General features: G+C 44.1%; 1 protein-coding gene across 7 annotated transcripts in view; it reads right to left on the bottom strand.

Moving 5' to 3' along the window:
* Nucleotides 1-12,434, bottom strand: part of LOC117397877 (ankyrin repeat and SAM domain-containing protein 1A-like) — a 60,911-nt gene that overhangs the window by 40,003 nt on the left and 8,474 nt on the right. For 6 of the 7 annotated variants that reach the window (XM_059005041.1, XM_059005043.1, XM_059005046.1 and 3 more), the window contains exons 2-11: nt 10,737-10,817; nt 10,195-10,351; nt 7,843-7,905; nt 3,740-4,036; nt 3,483-3,558; nt 3,037-3,138; nt 2,748-2,840; nt 2,463-2,644; nt 915-983; nt 11-131 (exon numbers count right to left, since the gene is read on the bottom strand). In XM_059005041.1, coding sequence (XP_058861024.1) covers nt 11-131; nt 915-983; nt 2,463-2,644; nt 2,748-2,840; nt 3,037-3,138; nt 3,483-3,558; nt 3,740-4,036; nt 7,843-7,905; nt 10,195-10,351; nt 10,737-10,817 — 1,241 coding nt within the window. The remainder of the gene's footprint in view (nt 1-10; nt 132-914; nt 984-2,462; nt 2,645-2,747; nt 2,841-3,036; nt 3,139-3,482; nt 3,559-3,739; nt 4,037-7,842; nt 7,906-10,194; nt 10,352-10,736; nt 10,818-12,434) is intronic. The other variant, XM_059005045.1, reaches the window with a different exon arrangement.

Here is a 12,434-nt window from a genome sequence, read left to right as displayed (position 1 = left end):
AGTTGGCTACCTTTGCTCTGCAGACAGTCCTGGCCGGCAGGGTGCTTGGTCTCTGCAGTCTCCAGCAGCTCGTAGGGGTTCTCCTCCTCCTCTTTCTCCTTCTCCTCAATCCTGCTGTTCACATACAGGGCCTGCAACACGGCAGCAGCAATCAGAAACCACGACCCCTGCTGGGTGCTTTTAAAACTCCACTTCTGCAATGCAATGCACTCTGCAGCTTGGCATTCACACAGACTTGTGGAGCTAAACCAGGGAGACTGCATGGATTGAAGGAAGACTCCCATTGCACAGCATGGGGATCCATTCCAGGTGTTACTACGAGTTTATTTAACCACTGTGTATAGAGACTTGTATAGTCTCATTAAGCTCCCAGTAAAACCTTGATTGGGTGGGGCTTTTATATGTAACCCTTGCTTCTGCTCCGAGACCTCACACACACCTAACCTGCTTGCAAAGAACATAACATTATAACATGACAGCAGGACACTTCTGAAGCACTCTGGGGTTTCAAGTCCACTCCATCTCTCTCTCTCTCTCTCTCTCTGAAACGGTTTGGATCTGTAATTGATTTTCAATACTGTATTTGCAGACATTGGGGTGTAAAGTGACGTCTATTTTGTGCCTGCACACGCCAGACTAGAGCGAGATTATTTCTTCATTATTCTAGTGGGTGGGATTGATATTTTTTGGTAACGACACTGTGTGTCTTCATTGTGTCTCATGCTACATCGAGCTATGCTTTAAGAATTGTCAAACAGAGACTACGTTCTGTCCAGAGAACCACAACTCAAGATCTCCTTTACAGCCGGGTCCTTAGTCTGCTTTGCTGCTGTAGAAAGAACTGTGTTCCTATCTCTTATCTCATGCTGGTCCAGACACACACACACACACAGGGACTGGACGGCTGGGGGTACCTCATGGGTGCAGGGGTGCTCGTCCTCTTCCTCTGGGGGAGGCTGGGATGGAGGAGGGGGGCGTTCCTTCTGAAACAAAACCAGCACACAGACCCGGCTCACACTTTTGCAGCAGATGGAAACAAAGCAAAGGAAGTCAATTCCATAGCATGGCTTATTTAAACTAGGCTTTCAAACTGTAAAAAAAAAAAAAAAAAAACATAAAACATATACTTTGAACAGCTTATATTTACACACATAGCCCAAAGTAACCTGATTTATGATTTATTGCAGGGATGGAAATAAGACTCCTGCTGCACAGCAGTTTCACTCACTCCAGGCTTTAATACAAGCTTGATGAGCCACAAGTGCATGTGTGTCTTATTAAGCTCATAGTAAAACCAGGAATGGAGCAGACTGCTATCCAATTATATAACTGAGGCAGGACAGCAAGTCCAAAGAGGAAGGATCTGGGAGCAGTGTGAGCCTGCATTGGGCAGCAGTGTGGAGTAGTGGTTAGGGCTCTGGACTCTTGACCGGAGGGTCGTGGGTTCAATCCCTGGTAGAGGACACTGCTGCTGTACCCTTGAGCAAGGTACTTTACCTAGATTGCTCCAGTAAAAACCCAACTGTATAAATGGGTAATTGTATGTAAAAATAATGTGATATCTTGTAACAATTGTAAGTCGCCCTGGATAAGGGCGTCTGCTAAGAAATTAATAATAATAATAATAATAATAATAATAATAATAATTATTGTCTCCAGCTCAATGCTTCCCTCTAGAGGATTGTCAAGGCTATGACAATGGTTGGTGTTGTGGTTTCCAGAAGGCAACTGCAGCCTGTATACCATTAAGCCTTCACAAGCATTTAATCACAATAACTTGAGCAAGTTGTCCTCATTGCAATGACTATTATAAAGCACTAAAATGGAGCACCTCTTTCTGTAGCTTTGTACTTGACACTTAGCTAACACTGCTTCAGTGCCAGCTTTTCCTGTTCCAGACACTTCAAAACGCCTGTGATATTCACCGAGGGCATCTTCAAATCTGGGACACAAAACCTTTTTTTAATGACAGTTAACAGATTGGGCTTTACTTCTGCTCTGCCTGGTCAAGCTAAACCAGTACACAGTGGATCTGTTCAACAGCCTAGCAGAGAGTGATATTAGAAGCTCCTCTATTAACAGTCACCAAAGCTTATTCTCATGGGTGCGCTTCAGCACTGCAGTAGCCTAGTTTCTTAGAAACAAAACACACCTGAGGTTGTTACCTATACACTGGGGCTAATCAAGCTCGTAGTAAAACCTGGAATGAAACTGCTATGCAATAGGAGTCTTATTTCCATCCCCAAGGCAAAAGACAACTCAAAGACACACATCATAACTTGCTCTACACAGCATGGAGAGTCCAAACCCAGGTCGAGGGTCTAAACGTGGCCACCCAGACCTTTGAATCTGACCCTGGTCTCAGCTCAGTCAAAAACCGCTGGCTTGTTGCGAGACGTTACTGATATCAAATGTGTAGGATGCACATGTAACACTGACACAATACCAAAAAGGTTCAACACCTTGCCTCCCGGGGGCTCGCTCTCAGGCCGGCCTGAGTCTCGGTCGGAGGACTTGCCACTGGCCAGGCTGTCCAGGGAGTGGCAGGACGTGGCCTCGAACAGCGCCTCGTAGGGACACTCCTCCTCCTCCGGCCGCGGCTCCATCCGCGTGACGAGATCCGACACCTCCCGCTCCATCTCCCCTGCGCACACACACAGACAAGCAGGGCTCAACATCAAAACCAAGGGCTTTGGGATACACTAAACCACGAGCCTCTCCACTGACAGACTTCACACTACGCTTACCCTTTGACCTGGGGCTGACAGTCTCTGGATTGGGCAGGACTGGCTGTGGAGGTGGGGCCTTCTCCGGTTCACCAGGACTTCCTGTCACATGGCCTGAAAGGAAACGTGATAAAATGCCTGGTATAGCTGTGTCAGCATTCAAGAATGGTCCAATCTATATATTCTACTATTATACCCTTTACTGAGGTTAAATTAGTGTTATTCAATGAGCTTAGTTTACAATGTTAAAAGGTGAATCGCTGGACAGATACAGCTAAGCCTTGTATGACCGTCTGCCTCAGTCTCTCACCTTCAATAAGTGCTGCTATCTGTCTGGTCTTCTGCGAGGGCATCTCTCTGACAGTATCCAGCGCTGTCAAGCCCTTGTTGTCCTTGATATTCACATCGATACCTGCAAGACACACACAGTTCACAGCCTCACACCAAACTAGAGAGCCAAGCGATGGAAATAAGGCTCCTGTTGCATAGAAGTTTCACCCATTCCATGTTTTACTACGAGCTTGATTAGCCACAGTGTGAAGGTAACAAGCTCAGGTGTGTTCTATTAGACATAGTAAAACCAGGAATGGATCAGACTGCTTTGCAATGGGAGTCTTATTTCCATCCCTGGCTCAGCCAATAGCTACATCCCCCACCAGTCTTACAATTAAGAGTTTTCCCCAGCAGCAAGGTGCAGACCAGCGTTTAACTGGGACCCATGTGATCAAAGAGAGGAACTCCCGGGGGAACACTCACCCGCAGCCAGCAGGATCTGCACCACGTCTGTCTTTCCAAACAGGGCAGCTTCGTGAAGGGCACTGCCTTTTTCAGTCTGGGATACAAAGACAGGGGAAGAGAGTCAGGGTGCGGAGAGATCTTATCAAAAATCAAAAAGCACAGGGTTGCTTGGGCTGGGGGGGGGGGCCCACAAATGAACAAAGTCAACTAGAGCTCCTAAGAAACACACATATAAGTTTAAGCTGTGTTAGTCCCGAAGCGAGACAGGGTCTCACCTGGTAGTTGATGTCCATGCCCGCGTCCAGCAGCACCTGTACCACGGCGCTGTGCCCATTGCGTGCTGCCAGGTGCAGAGGGGTGTACTTCTTGGTGTGGCAGCTCAGCAGGTTAGGGTGGGCATTCAGCAGCAGCTTCACCACCTCCAGCCGGCCGTACAGAGCAGCCAGGTCCAAGGGGGTCTCAAACTTGTTATTGCGCATGGTGGGGTCCGTGAGCTCTTCCAGCAAGAGCTGCACCACCTGGGAGTGGCCATACTGAGCTGCGCAGTGCAGAGGCGTCTCATTGTCGTTGTTCTGTGTGCGGGCAAGAGGGGACGGGAGAGGGGGAAAATCAACTCCACAATACAGGAGCTTAAATACGGGATTTACTTTCAGTTATAGAATCACCTCGCTAATTTACTGCTCTTGTGTTTTAGGAAGATCACTAGAAGGGACTGCATATAATAAGAGGGGTCTAGAAATATATATTTATGGTTCCGATTTGAGATCCATGCTGTAGTTATAACATTGTCCACCACGTGGTGGCACTGTGCTCTATACAAAAGTTGCATTAAAGGCAAAGTCATTTTAGCCATAAATGGAGCCTTTTTCACAACCCTCTTAGAAACAAGATAGGGTTTCAGGCCATTCCCTGACAAATTTTACATTAATTTGCATACACTATTTAATAATTTAACTAGAACATACTGAAAACGAGTGGGTTTTGTTTAACCTTACACAATTCTATTTGACATCAGCTCTTTATAATAAATTCAACAGTCCTCTTGATTCAAAGGTGCGTCATTTTGAAGGCCTTAATCTTATATTTAAAACTAAAACACAGCGCAATCAGGCAATGTTTGTCAGAATACATTGTTCCATTGGGTTATCTTGAATTGAGCCCTCCTCGTGCTAGATATCCATCATGGGGTGAGGATGGTAGGAGTGCGGGTGAAATGAGTGAAACTCAAAGGGTTAACAGCAGCACTCTTCTGGTGGTATTAATGACCAGCCAATGGAAATGCAGCTTTTAAGAGGCTCATGCATCCAAGGAATCCAAGACATTCCTCAGGCTCTTTCGTATTATTTTTTTTTTCTGTGATAACAGGCAGCAAACATTTGCATACATTTAAAAAAAAAAATCACAAAGAAAAATAACACTGTTAATAAAACAGGTTAACAAGACCGAAACAGACTCGATCTGATGGGCAGTGACGTTAACGCAACACAAAAAAAAATTCATGCAGCAGACATGCAAATGAAGCAAGCTTACACTGAGAAAGAGAGGATACGCATTGGAGAGAGACACACACACAAAGTGAAAAACATGCATAAAAACTGGGATGGCTTATACAGTTACCCCATTAAGGGACAGTGTTCACTTGACAGTGCTATCGCGTAATGTGCTCATATGACTGTAGGTCCGTTTCTGAGTTAAGCGAGCAAGGTTGTCAATACATTCCTACTGCATTAGTCTTTGTAGGGCGCTGCTGTAGTTGCTGATGCCCACCAGGTGGCCGTGTTTACATACTTTACCTTCCAGGTTTGCAAAGAGAAAGAATTGTTCTGTTTAAACGATACATTCCACACATGCTCTAGTAGTTCTATCTAAGTCCTGGTACCAGTAAGCAGAATCCCTTGGATTCTTTAAGACCCAACTTGACAAAGTTCTGAGCTCAGTCTGCTACGAGGAATCGGGCGAGCTTAGATGGGCTGAGTGGCATTCGTAACATTCTCTTATGTTCTTAAAGCCTTTCCTTTTTTCTCTTGGAGAAAGTGGAGTGCATTTAGCACTGGAGCAAAACGTTACTAAGATCTGTAGCGACGTCTTGTTCAGCCTGTTGTTTCATTCGGCTTTGAGGGCGGTTGTGGTTTTTAGATTTTGGGGGTGGGGGTTATTCTCAGCCCTGTACCACCCGATAGCTCTGTATGAAACATCAAAACTGGACAAGCGGCACGGTTTCCAAGCTGTGGATGTGCTGATTGGTGTGAGGAATGCAAAGTAATAACACTAAAATACTCTAAACAGCATGGAGTGGTACAGCTGCTAACTGATTAGAGAGTGACTCGGGTTCATCATGAAGCTACTAGTTAGCTCTGCATTCTCATCAATGAAAATCAGCACAGGCAGCGGACGTGTGGGGGGCACACGGACCCCACTCCACTGCCTTAGAGTCCACACAACGAGGAGCAGGCGAGTAGGAAGGGAATCCTGCTGCTGTGAAGCATGACTGTGGTTTAAAGCAGCCCTTAGGGTATGCAGCAGTTCTGAATGCTGTTAAGCTGTGTTTCAATGCTTCAGGACAGTGGCAGGTAAGGACAGGTGCTCTCTGCGCACAGTCTGGATCACGGCGTTATAACTGAGAGTGCAGGTTAGAGGTGGCCTCGTTACAGGTTTCCCTTTAAAAATCAGGATATTAATTCATGATTGATCTGCCCGAGTACCTGACTTGTGATTAAAGACCCTTATTTGGTTGGTTTCACAGGTTGGTTAGCACTTGAACAACCCAACATCTCTTACAACATGAGTGCTAATCAAGGTCAGGGAAACCAACCAGATAAGGTATCAAATATTATATATTATATTATATATATATATATATATATATATATATATTAAAAAAAATAAGAATTATTACATACTGGTACTAAATGTGGGATTATCAGGAAAAAATAAACTCAAAATGGGTACTCCAGCTTTTATTAGGCCAGTCTGGAGGGCTGGTTTACTACATGCCTACAATAAAATTCAATTATTTGGTTCTCGTTCTCTTTTTCGGTCACCAGCTGCTCCCCCAAACCAGACTGCCTTTTCCAACGCCAGCAGTGCTGCAGGAGGGGAGTTTTGATTCCCGACACCTCCTGATCAGACTATTTTGTTGCTTTGCTATCAACACCCTGCAGAACCTCACAAGCGCCCCGGAGAGGAGAGGAAGCGACGGAGCGGGACAGCGAGGTACACGCTACACGCAACACAGCCGCTGGGCATGCTCACAATCAGGGACCAGGCACACTAGGGAAAGTGCAGACGTGCATCTGTCTTACACTGCACCCAACACCTACAGGTAGCAGACTATGCTGTAGGCAGCAGAACGTGTGTAACTGTCAGGAACTGCATGCTAGCTTGTTGATTTCACAGGGTTTGAACACAAGGTATGTCAGTAAAGTGCATATTCCCTATCAAATCAAACCAAGCTGTTTTTTTGTTTTTTTTCCTTAAAACTGAGCGACAAAAAATGACGGTATTTAAACTACTCAATCACAATTAATTAGGTCGACTGCTAATGGAATCTGTCCCATTATTTAATCCAAACGTGCTCAAGCATCCTGGTGCTTGACATTGAGCATGCTCAAATCTGAGGCTTCTTTCAAAGACCGGATATTTCTTAAAGGTACAGAACCCTCTTTGCAGAAGACTTGGTTAAGTTTTAACAGCAGCCTCCCACCCATCCAAGATAATGCATGATCTTAAATTAGGCAAGCTAACTTATTTTACTAATTTTGCTACCATATAACTGGAATACACAAGAACTAATGAATGTGGTTTATTATTTAAAACCCAATAACTGCCATTATCACAGTCATCCTAGGATCTTCTTGAAAAGACAGGGTTTTAAATTTTACTGAGAGATGTTTTTAATAAATAAATCAAAAACGCAAGAGGCATTATTCACTAGTCTTGTCAACACAGCCTTCTTTTCAGCTTTTTATTTATTTATAATATACCATTAATGACTAATACCTTTATCACTGATATATTTAGTAGCAGGCCCAAACTGAACTATACCTACATTTTTGTCTGTTCTTTTCTGTTACATATACAGCGTGCAACTGATAGACACAGATGAAGGTGCCTCCATTATCTTAGTTCTGTTTCCAGTTTTAAATAGCCAGGATTTCATTTATGTAACTGTTTCTATACAGCACGATCACCTATTTCCCAAAATCAAAACTGACCCCAGGCCGGAGAGCTAGAGAGAGCGAGACAGACAGACAGACAGACAGAGAGAGAGAGAGAGGGTGTGTTGGGATTGAGCTTCACCTAGTGTCTGGAGTGGCGAGAGAGAGAGAGAGAGACAGAGCGAGAGAGGGGGAACAGGTGAGAGGGTTCAGGTACACACCTTGGCATTAATATATGGGTCAAATGGGCCACACCTTTTGAATTCTTTGTTGTCTACCGAGCTCTAGGAGGAAGAGGAAGAAGATGAGGCAATGTTCAAACACGCATGATTCACAGCGGCGGTGAAAAATCAATCAAATCAAACTCAATAACACAACAAAAAGGCAATGAATGGTTAACAGAAATCAGCAGCAGCAGCAGCAGCAGCAGCACTTGTCTTGAAACTCTGGAATCCTGGCCTTACACTGTCTGTCTGTCTGTCCGTCCGTCTGTCTGGCATGGGGGAAACATGGGCCTGGGTTATTCTGGAGGCTCGATATGTGATGCTAGGCCTTACCAAGACATTTTGGCTGATAAAAGTATTGTTGAAATGCAAATGCATTGCATAAAACGCTGTTGGCAAACACAGGGTTAAAGTCTGCCCTCATCAGGACAAGAGCCCTGAGATGCCACGTCTCGTTTGGAAGGGGGTCCCCAAGGCACGGCAGGACTCTAACAAGTCAAACAAACCCATTGTCTCAGCCAGCATCTGAACAAACTCTAGAACCAGACGAGACAAGAGTTACGCTGCAACGTCGCAGGAATGTCAAGTTAGATAAACTGGCCTGAACAGGAAAGCTGGCAATTGGATACGGATAGGGGTACCATAGGACTAGGACAGTTCAGGCCTTTCAACTCACATTGCAATGCATTCTGGTACGTTTTACCTGTGTCGGATACCTTTTACAGCAGGACTACAATTATCAGAATGCATTGGGATCCCAAACTGTCCTAGTGTACATGGAGTAATATGCTAATCCCAGACATGGGGCTATGAAGGTGTCATTCTAGTCAGGTGGTCTGCAGTTCAGGAGACTCTCCATACAGACGTCAATGTGTACAGCCACTTCAGATTCACATTGTAAAGAGGCTGCCGCAAGCCAAGGTACCAGTCTCATTACTCCAGCCAGCTATCTTAAAGTGATGTCATGTATGTTACCTGCTGTGTACTTCTGTTCATTACACAGGTCTCAAATGTGCATTTTCGAGAGAAACACATGTTACAGCAAACATGTATTATTATTTCAAAACTTGATATATCTGGTACTTACAGACAGCGTTGCACTTTCAAGATTTACAGAATGACTTGGTTTTGTGCCGCACATTTACTTGTGACCCTTTTAAAAGGTACAAGTGTCATATGTGCCCCACAAATATAAATGACGCTAGCTTTATTACTGCAGTGAGGTGCATGAAGCAGGGTTTGAAACATACTGACAGGTTGGATCTGTTCATCCAAAGGGTCAGTTCCCTTGCGATACCGGAGTCGCTCTAAAGAGAAACCATTTCAACAGCCGCTCGGTTCTTTGTGTACCATAAAGGGTTAAGGAACAGAGTACTCTTCTCATAATTTGATGGTTTTTCAAAATGAAAGCGGCTCCAACGTCGTACTGGAACTGAAACCCTAGCGGGACAAAAGGAAAATGATTTGATTTCAGCTTGTTCTCTGAATCAGGCCGCCTCTGCTTTCTGAACTTCTGCAACACCAAGAACGACTCGGAACAAATCAGATCTCTCGGACAAGAAACCGACGGCTCTCAGACAGAAACGTTTTATACCTGCGCGAGGGTTTAATGCAACTACAGCGAGAAACACAAAGGCAGGCAATAGGCTTTTCAGACAGAACAAGAGTTACAAGAGCTTTCTTAGAATCCAGGGCTTCCTATTACTGGAGTGACAGTTTCTATTTGACTTATTTTATTTATTTATTTTTTTAAATGTATTTTAAATAAAACAATCTCCTAAAATTGAGTTGGTAACCTTTATTTATTTTTTAATTGACTGATCTATAAAAAAAAGCGTCATATGAACCACATTAACCCTTTCAGTCCTGAATTAATTTGGTCAAGCTGAAGAAGGAAACATCTACAGAGTATACATGAGAGAAAGACAACTTTTTTTTTTTTTTTTTTAAACATATATTTCTACACGACCTCAGAGTGGGACCTAGGAGTCCTGTGAAGTTCCAACTAACCACTGCGCATCCGTTTCAACCCACCTCAGAGAAACCTCGACTAACTGGATGGCAAAAATGGTAACCAGTTCAGATAACTGAATTCTGATGGTAAAATAAGCAACCACATTCCTAATGCACAAACCTCCGAAAATAATTACAACCCAAACCCGTACCCCTTCAAATATATCAGGTGCAGTACAGCATGACTATGAATGATGCAGGGCCGAAGTTACTCAATAGACCCCTACATAGGGACTGGGGCTGAATTCCTGTATCACAAAATGTTTGCAAGCGTCTTACAGTAGTTTCGTTGTGTGTCTGTATGCATGGCTGTCTGTGTGTGTGTGTGTCTCAGACCTGCTCATTAAGCTTGGGGTGCGAGGGTCCCTGGTGAATCAGCAGCTTCACGATCTGCTGGTCCCCCTTCCAGGCAGCCAGGTGCAGCGGGTAACAGCCCTTGTTGTCTGCGATGTTTGTCAGGGCTTCATTTCTCAACAGCACCTCCACCACCTTACTGTGCAGGGCGTGGGGGAGAGAGAGAGAGAGAGAGAGAGAGAGAGAGAGAGAGAGAGAGAGAGGGAGAGACACAGATTTAGCACATACTACAAGGATGGAACCTCCCACTGCATACAGTTTGATCCATTCCTGTTTTTATTACATTGAGTTTAATAAGACATCTATACACTGTGACTATTAAAACCTGGAGTGGATGAAACTGTTTTGCAATAGGAGTCGTATTTAGTAAGCAAGGAGACTGGGGTTAGCCCTCTTGGAGTCCTTGGGTAATATCCGACATAGACTCACACATGTGCTTCTGTCTGCACCAAATACCAATCTGGATTTTTGCATTCTCAGGGCATTCATTTTCTCACACTCACACAGAGGGGTGCAAGGCTCACCTGTGTCCGTTGAGAGCAGAGTGATGCAATGGGGTGTATCCAGTGCTGTCCACGCAGTTTACATTGGGACCCCTCCAGATACTGGGGAGGGAGGGAGAGAGAGGGAGAGGGAGAGGGAGAGAGAGAGAGAGAGAGAGAGAAGTTACTTCTCGGAGTAGATTTTAAATACTCCCTTTTTTTTCTTCTTTATTTCTGTTGCACCTTGTATTAACAGTCTATCCTCGCCTGTTAGGGTTTGCTGTGGAAGTAATTTTTGCTCAGATTATTTAGAGCAATGCAAGACGGATCCAATGTCTTCTTTACAGGTCTGCCCCGAGGTTAAGCAATTAGAGACTTCCAAAAATAAAATGACCGAGCAGTGGAACTGCATTCTGAGAAAGTCTAGACTTCTCTTTTCAATGTCATTTTGCCACTGTCTTAATAAAAAGTCCCCTCTAATTACCTGAACTAACCCTACCGAACCCCCTCTTTTAATGGAATGACATTTTTCTGCTTCTTCAACATCCAAACGGAATTAAAAAAACAAGCAAAATAACCAAAAATATCTTTAAAAGGAAGAAAAAGGGGGAACGTTACCAATGTTAAGGCTAAAAAGGACAAGCAAAGGTTAAATCCATGCAGACAATCCCCAAGCCTAACGAACGACAGTGCTGTATCTTTAAAAGTTTCCAGAGAAGCGGGTGACTCACACAGCGGAGGCTGAGCCACTTCAATGGAATGAGGAAGCCGACACGAAACGCGTCGAACAAGAACAGGGCTCAGGCAGCAACTTAATGAAACGTTTCCGTGAGGCGAGCTGCTTCCCAGGAGCAACACAGACTGACTTCTCAGCAGATAAACAAGCACGGTAACCAAATGCTCATGCCTGTCTCCGATTCTCTGACTTCCTGTGTTACAGGTCAGAGGGCACAACCCGAGCCTGATCCATGCTGTGTGGGGTCAGGTGGGGGTCCTGTTTTCTGGAACAAACGGAAATGAATGTTGTTGACAGTCCAGTTTGTTTCTGTTCTCATTAGGCACAGTACACAAGCTGCATTTTCAAAAGGAGGTCCCAATTAGCAACACAAAACATGAAACTCCACACAAAACTGAACATGAAAAACTGCTGCATTTCAGCTTGAGTAAATAAAGCAGCCTTGTAAAACTAAAATGACTAACTTAATAAACACCATTTCCAAGTGACTCACAGCCTTCGACAGTCTGAGTAGAGAGCAATATAAATGTGTTTCATTTGTTTCCGCCACAAACAATGCACAATTGTATGAACAATTACAGAGAGAAACGCTGCTTCTGTCTAGGACCAATGGCAGCCGTCAGAAGATACAAGGGGTGACTAAATAAAGAGACAGTAGAGAGAAGGGGACAGATCAACAAAGAAGCTACTCAGGACAGTAACTCCACTGCTTCCTGATCTGAGGAATGAAATGCCATGCGATCCTTATAGCAGCTTTAAAAAAAAAAAAAAAAAAATACTAGAATCACGTGCAACTACTTAATAAGACTGCATAAAATGCTTTTTTTTAAAAAAAAAAAAAAAAGAAAAAACACATCTTTCCAGCAGCTGCTGTTTGTTCCATTTTTTCTCAGGTTATAAAAGTTGCAATTGCTTCTGGGTAATTTTTTTTTGCACTTGTTTTAAAAATAGACCCAGGCTGATTCCCCCTTGACTGGGCAGACATAATAAATCAGAACTGTGCT

The sequence above is a fragment of the Acipenser ruthenus genome, chromosome 30 (genome assembly GCF_902713425.1).
Source record: "Acipenser ruthenus chromosome 30, fAciRut3.2 maternal haplotype, whole genome shotgun sequence".
NCBI lineage: Eukaryota > Metazoa > Chordata > Actinopteri > Acipenseriformes > Acipenseridae > Acipenser > Acipenser ruthenus.
The sequence above is the reverse complement of the archived record's forward strand: the minus strand, read 5'-3'. Positions and strand labels throughout refer to the sequence as shown.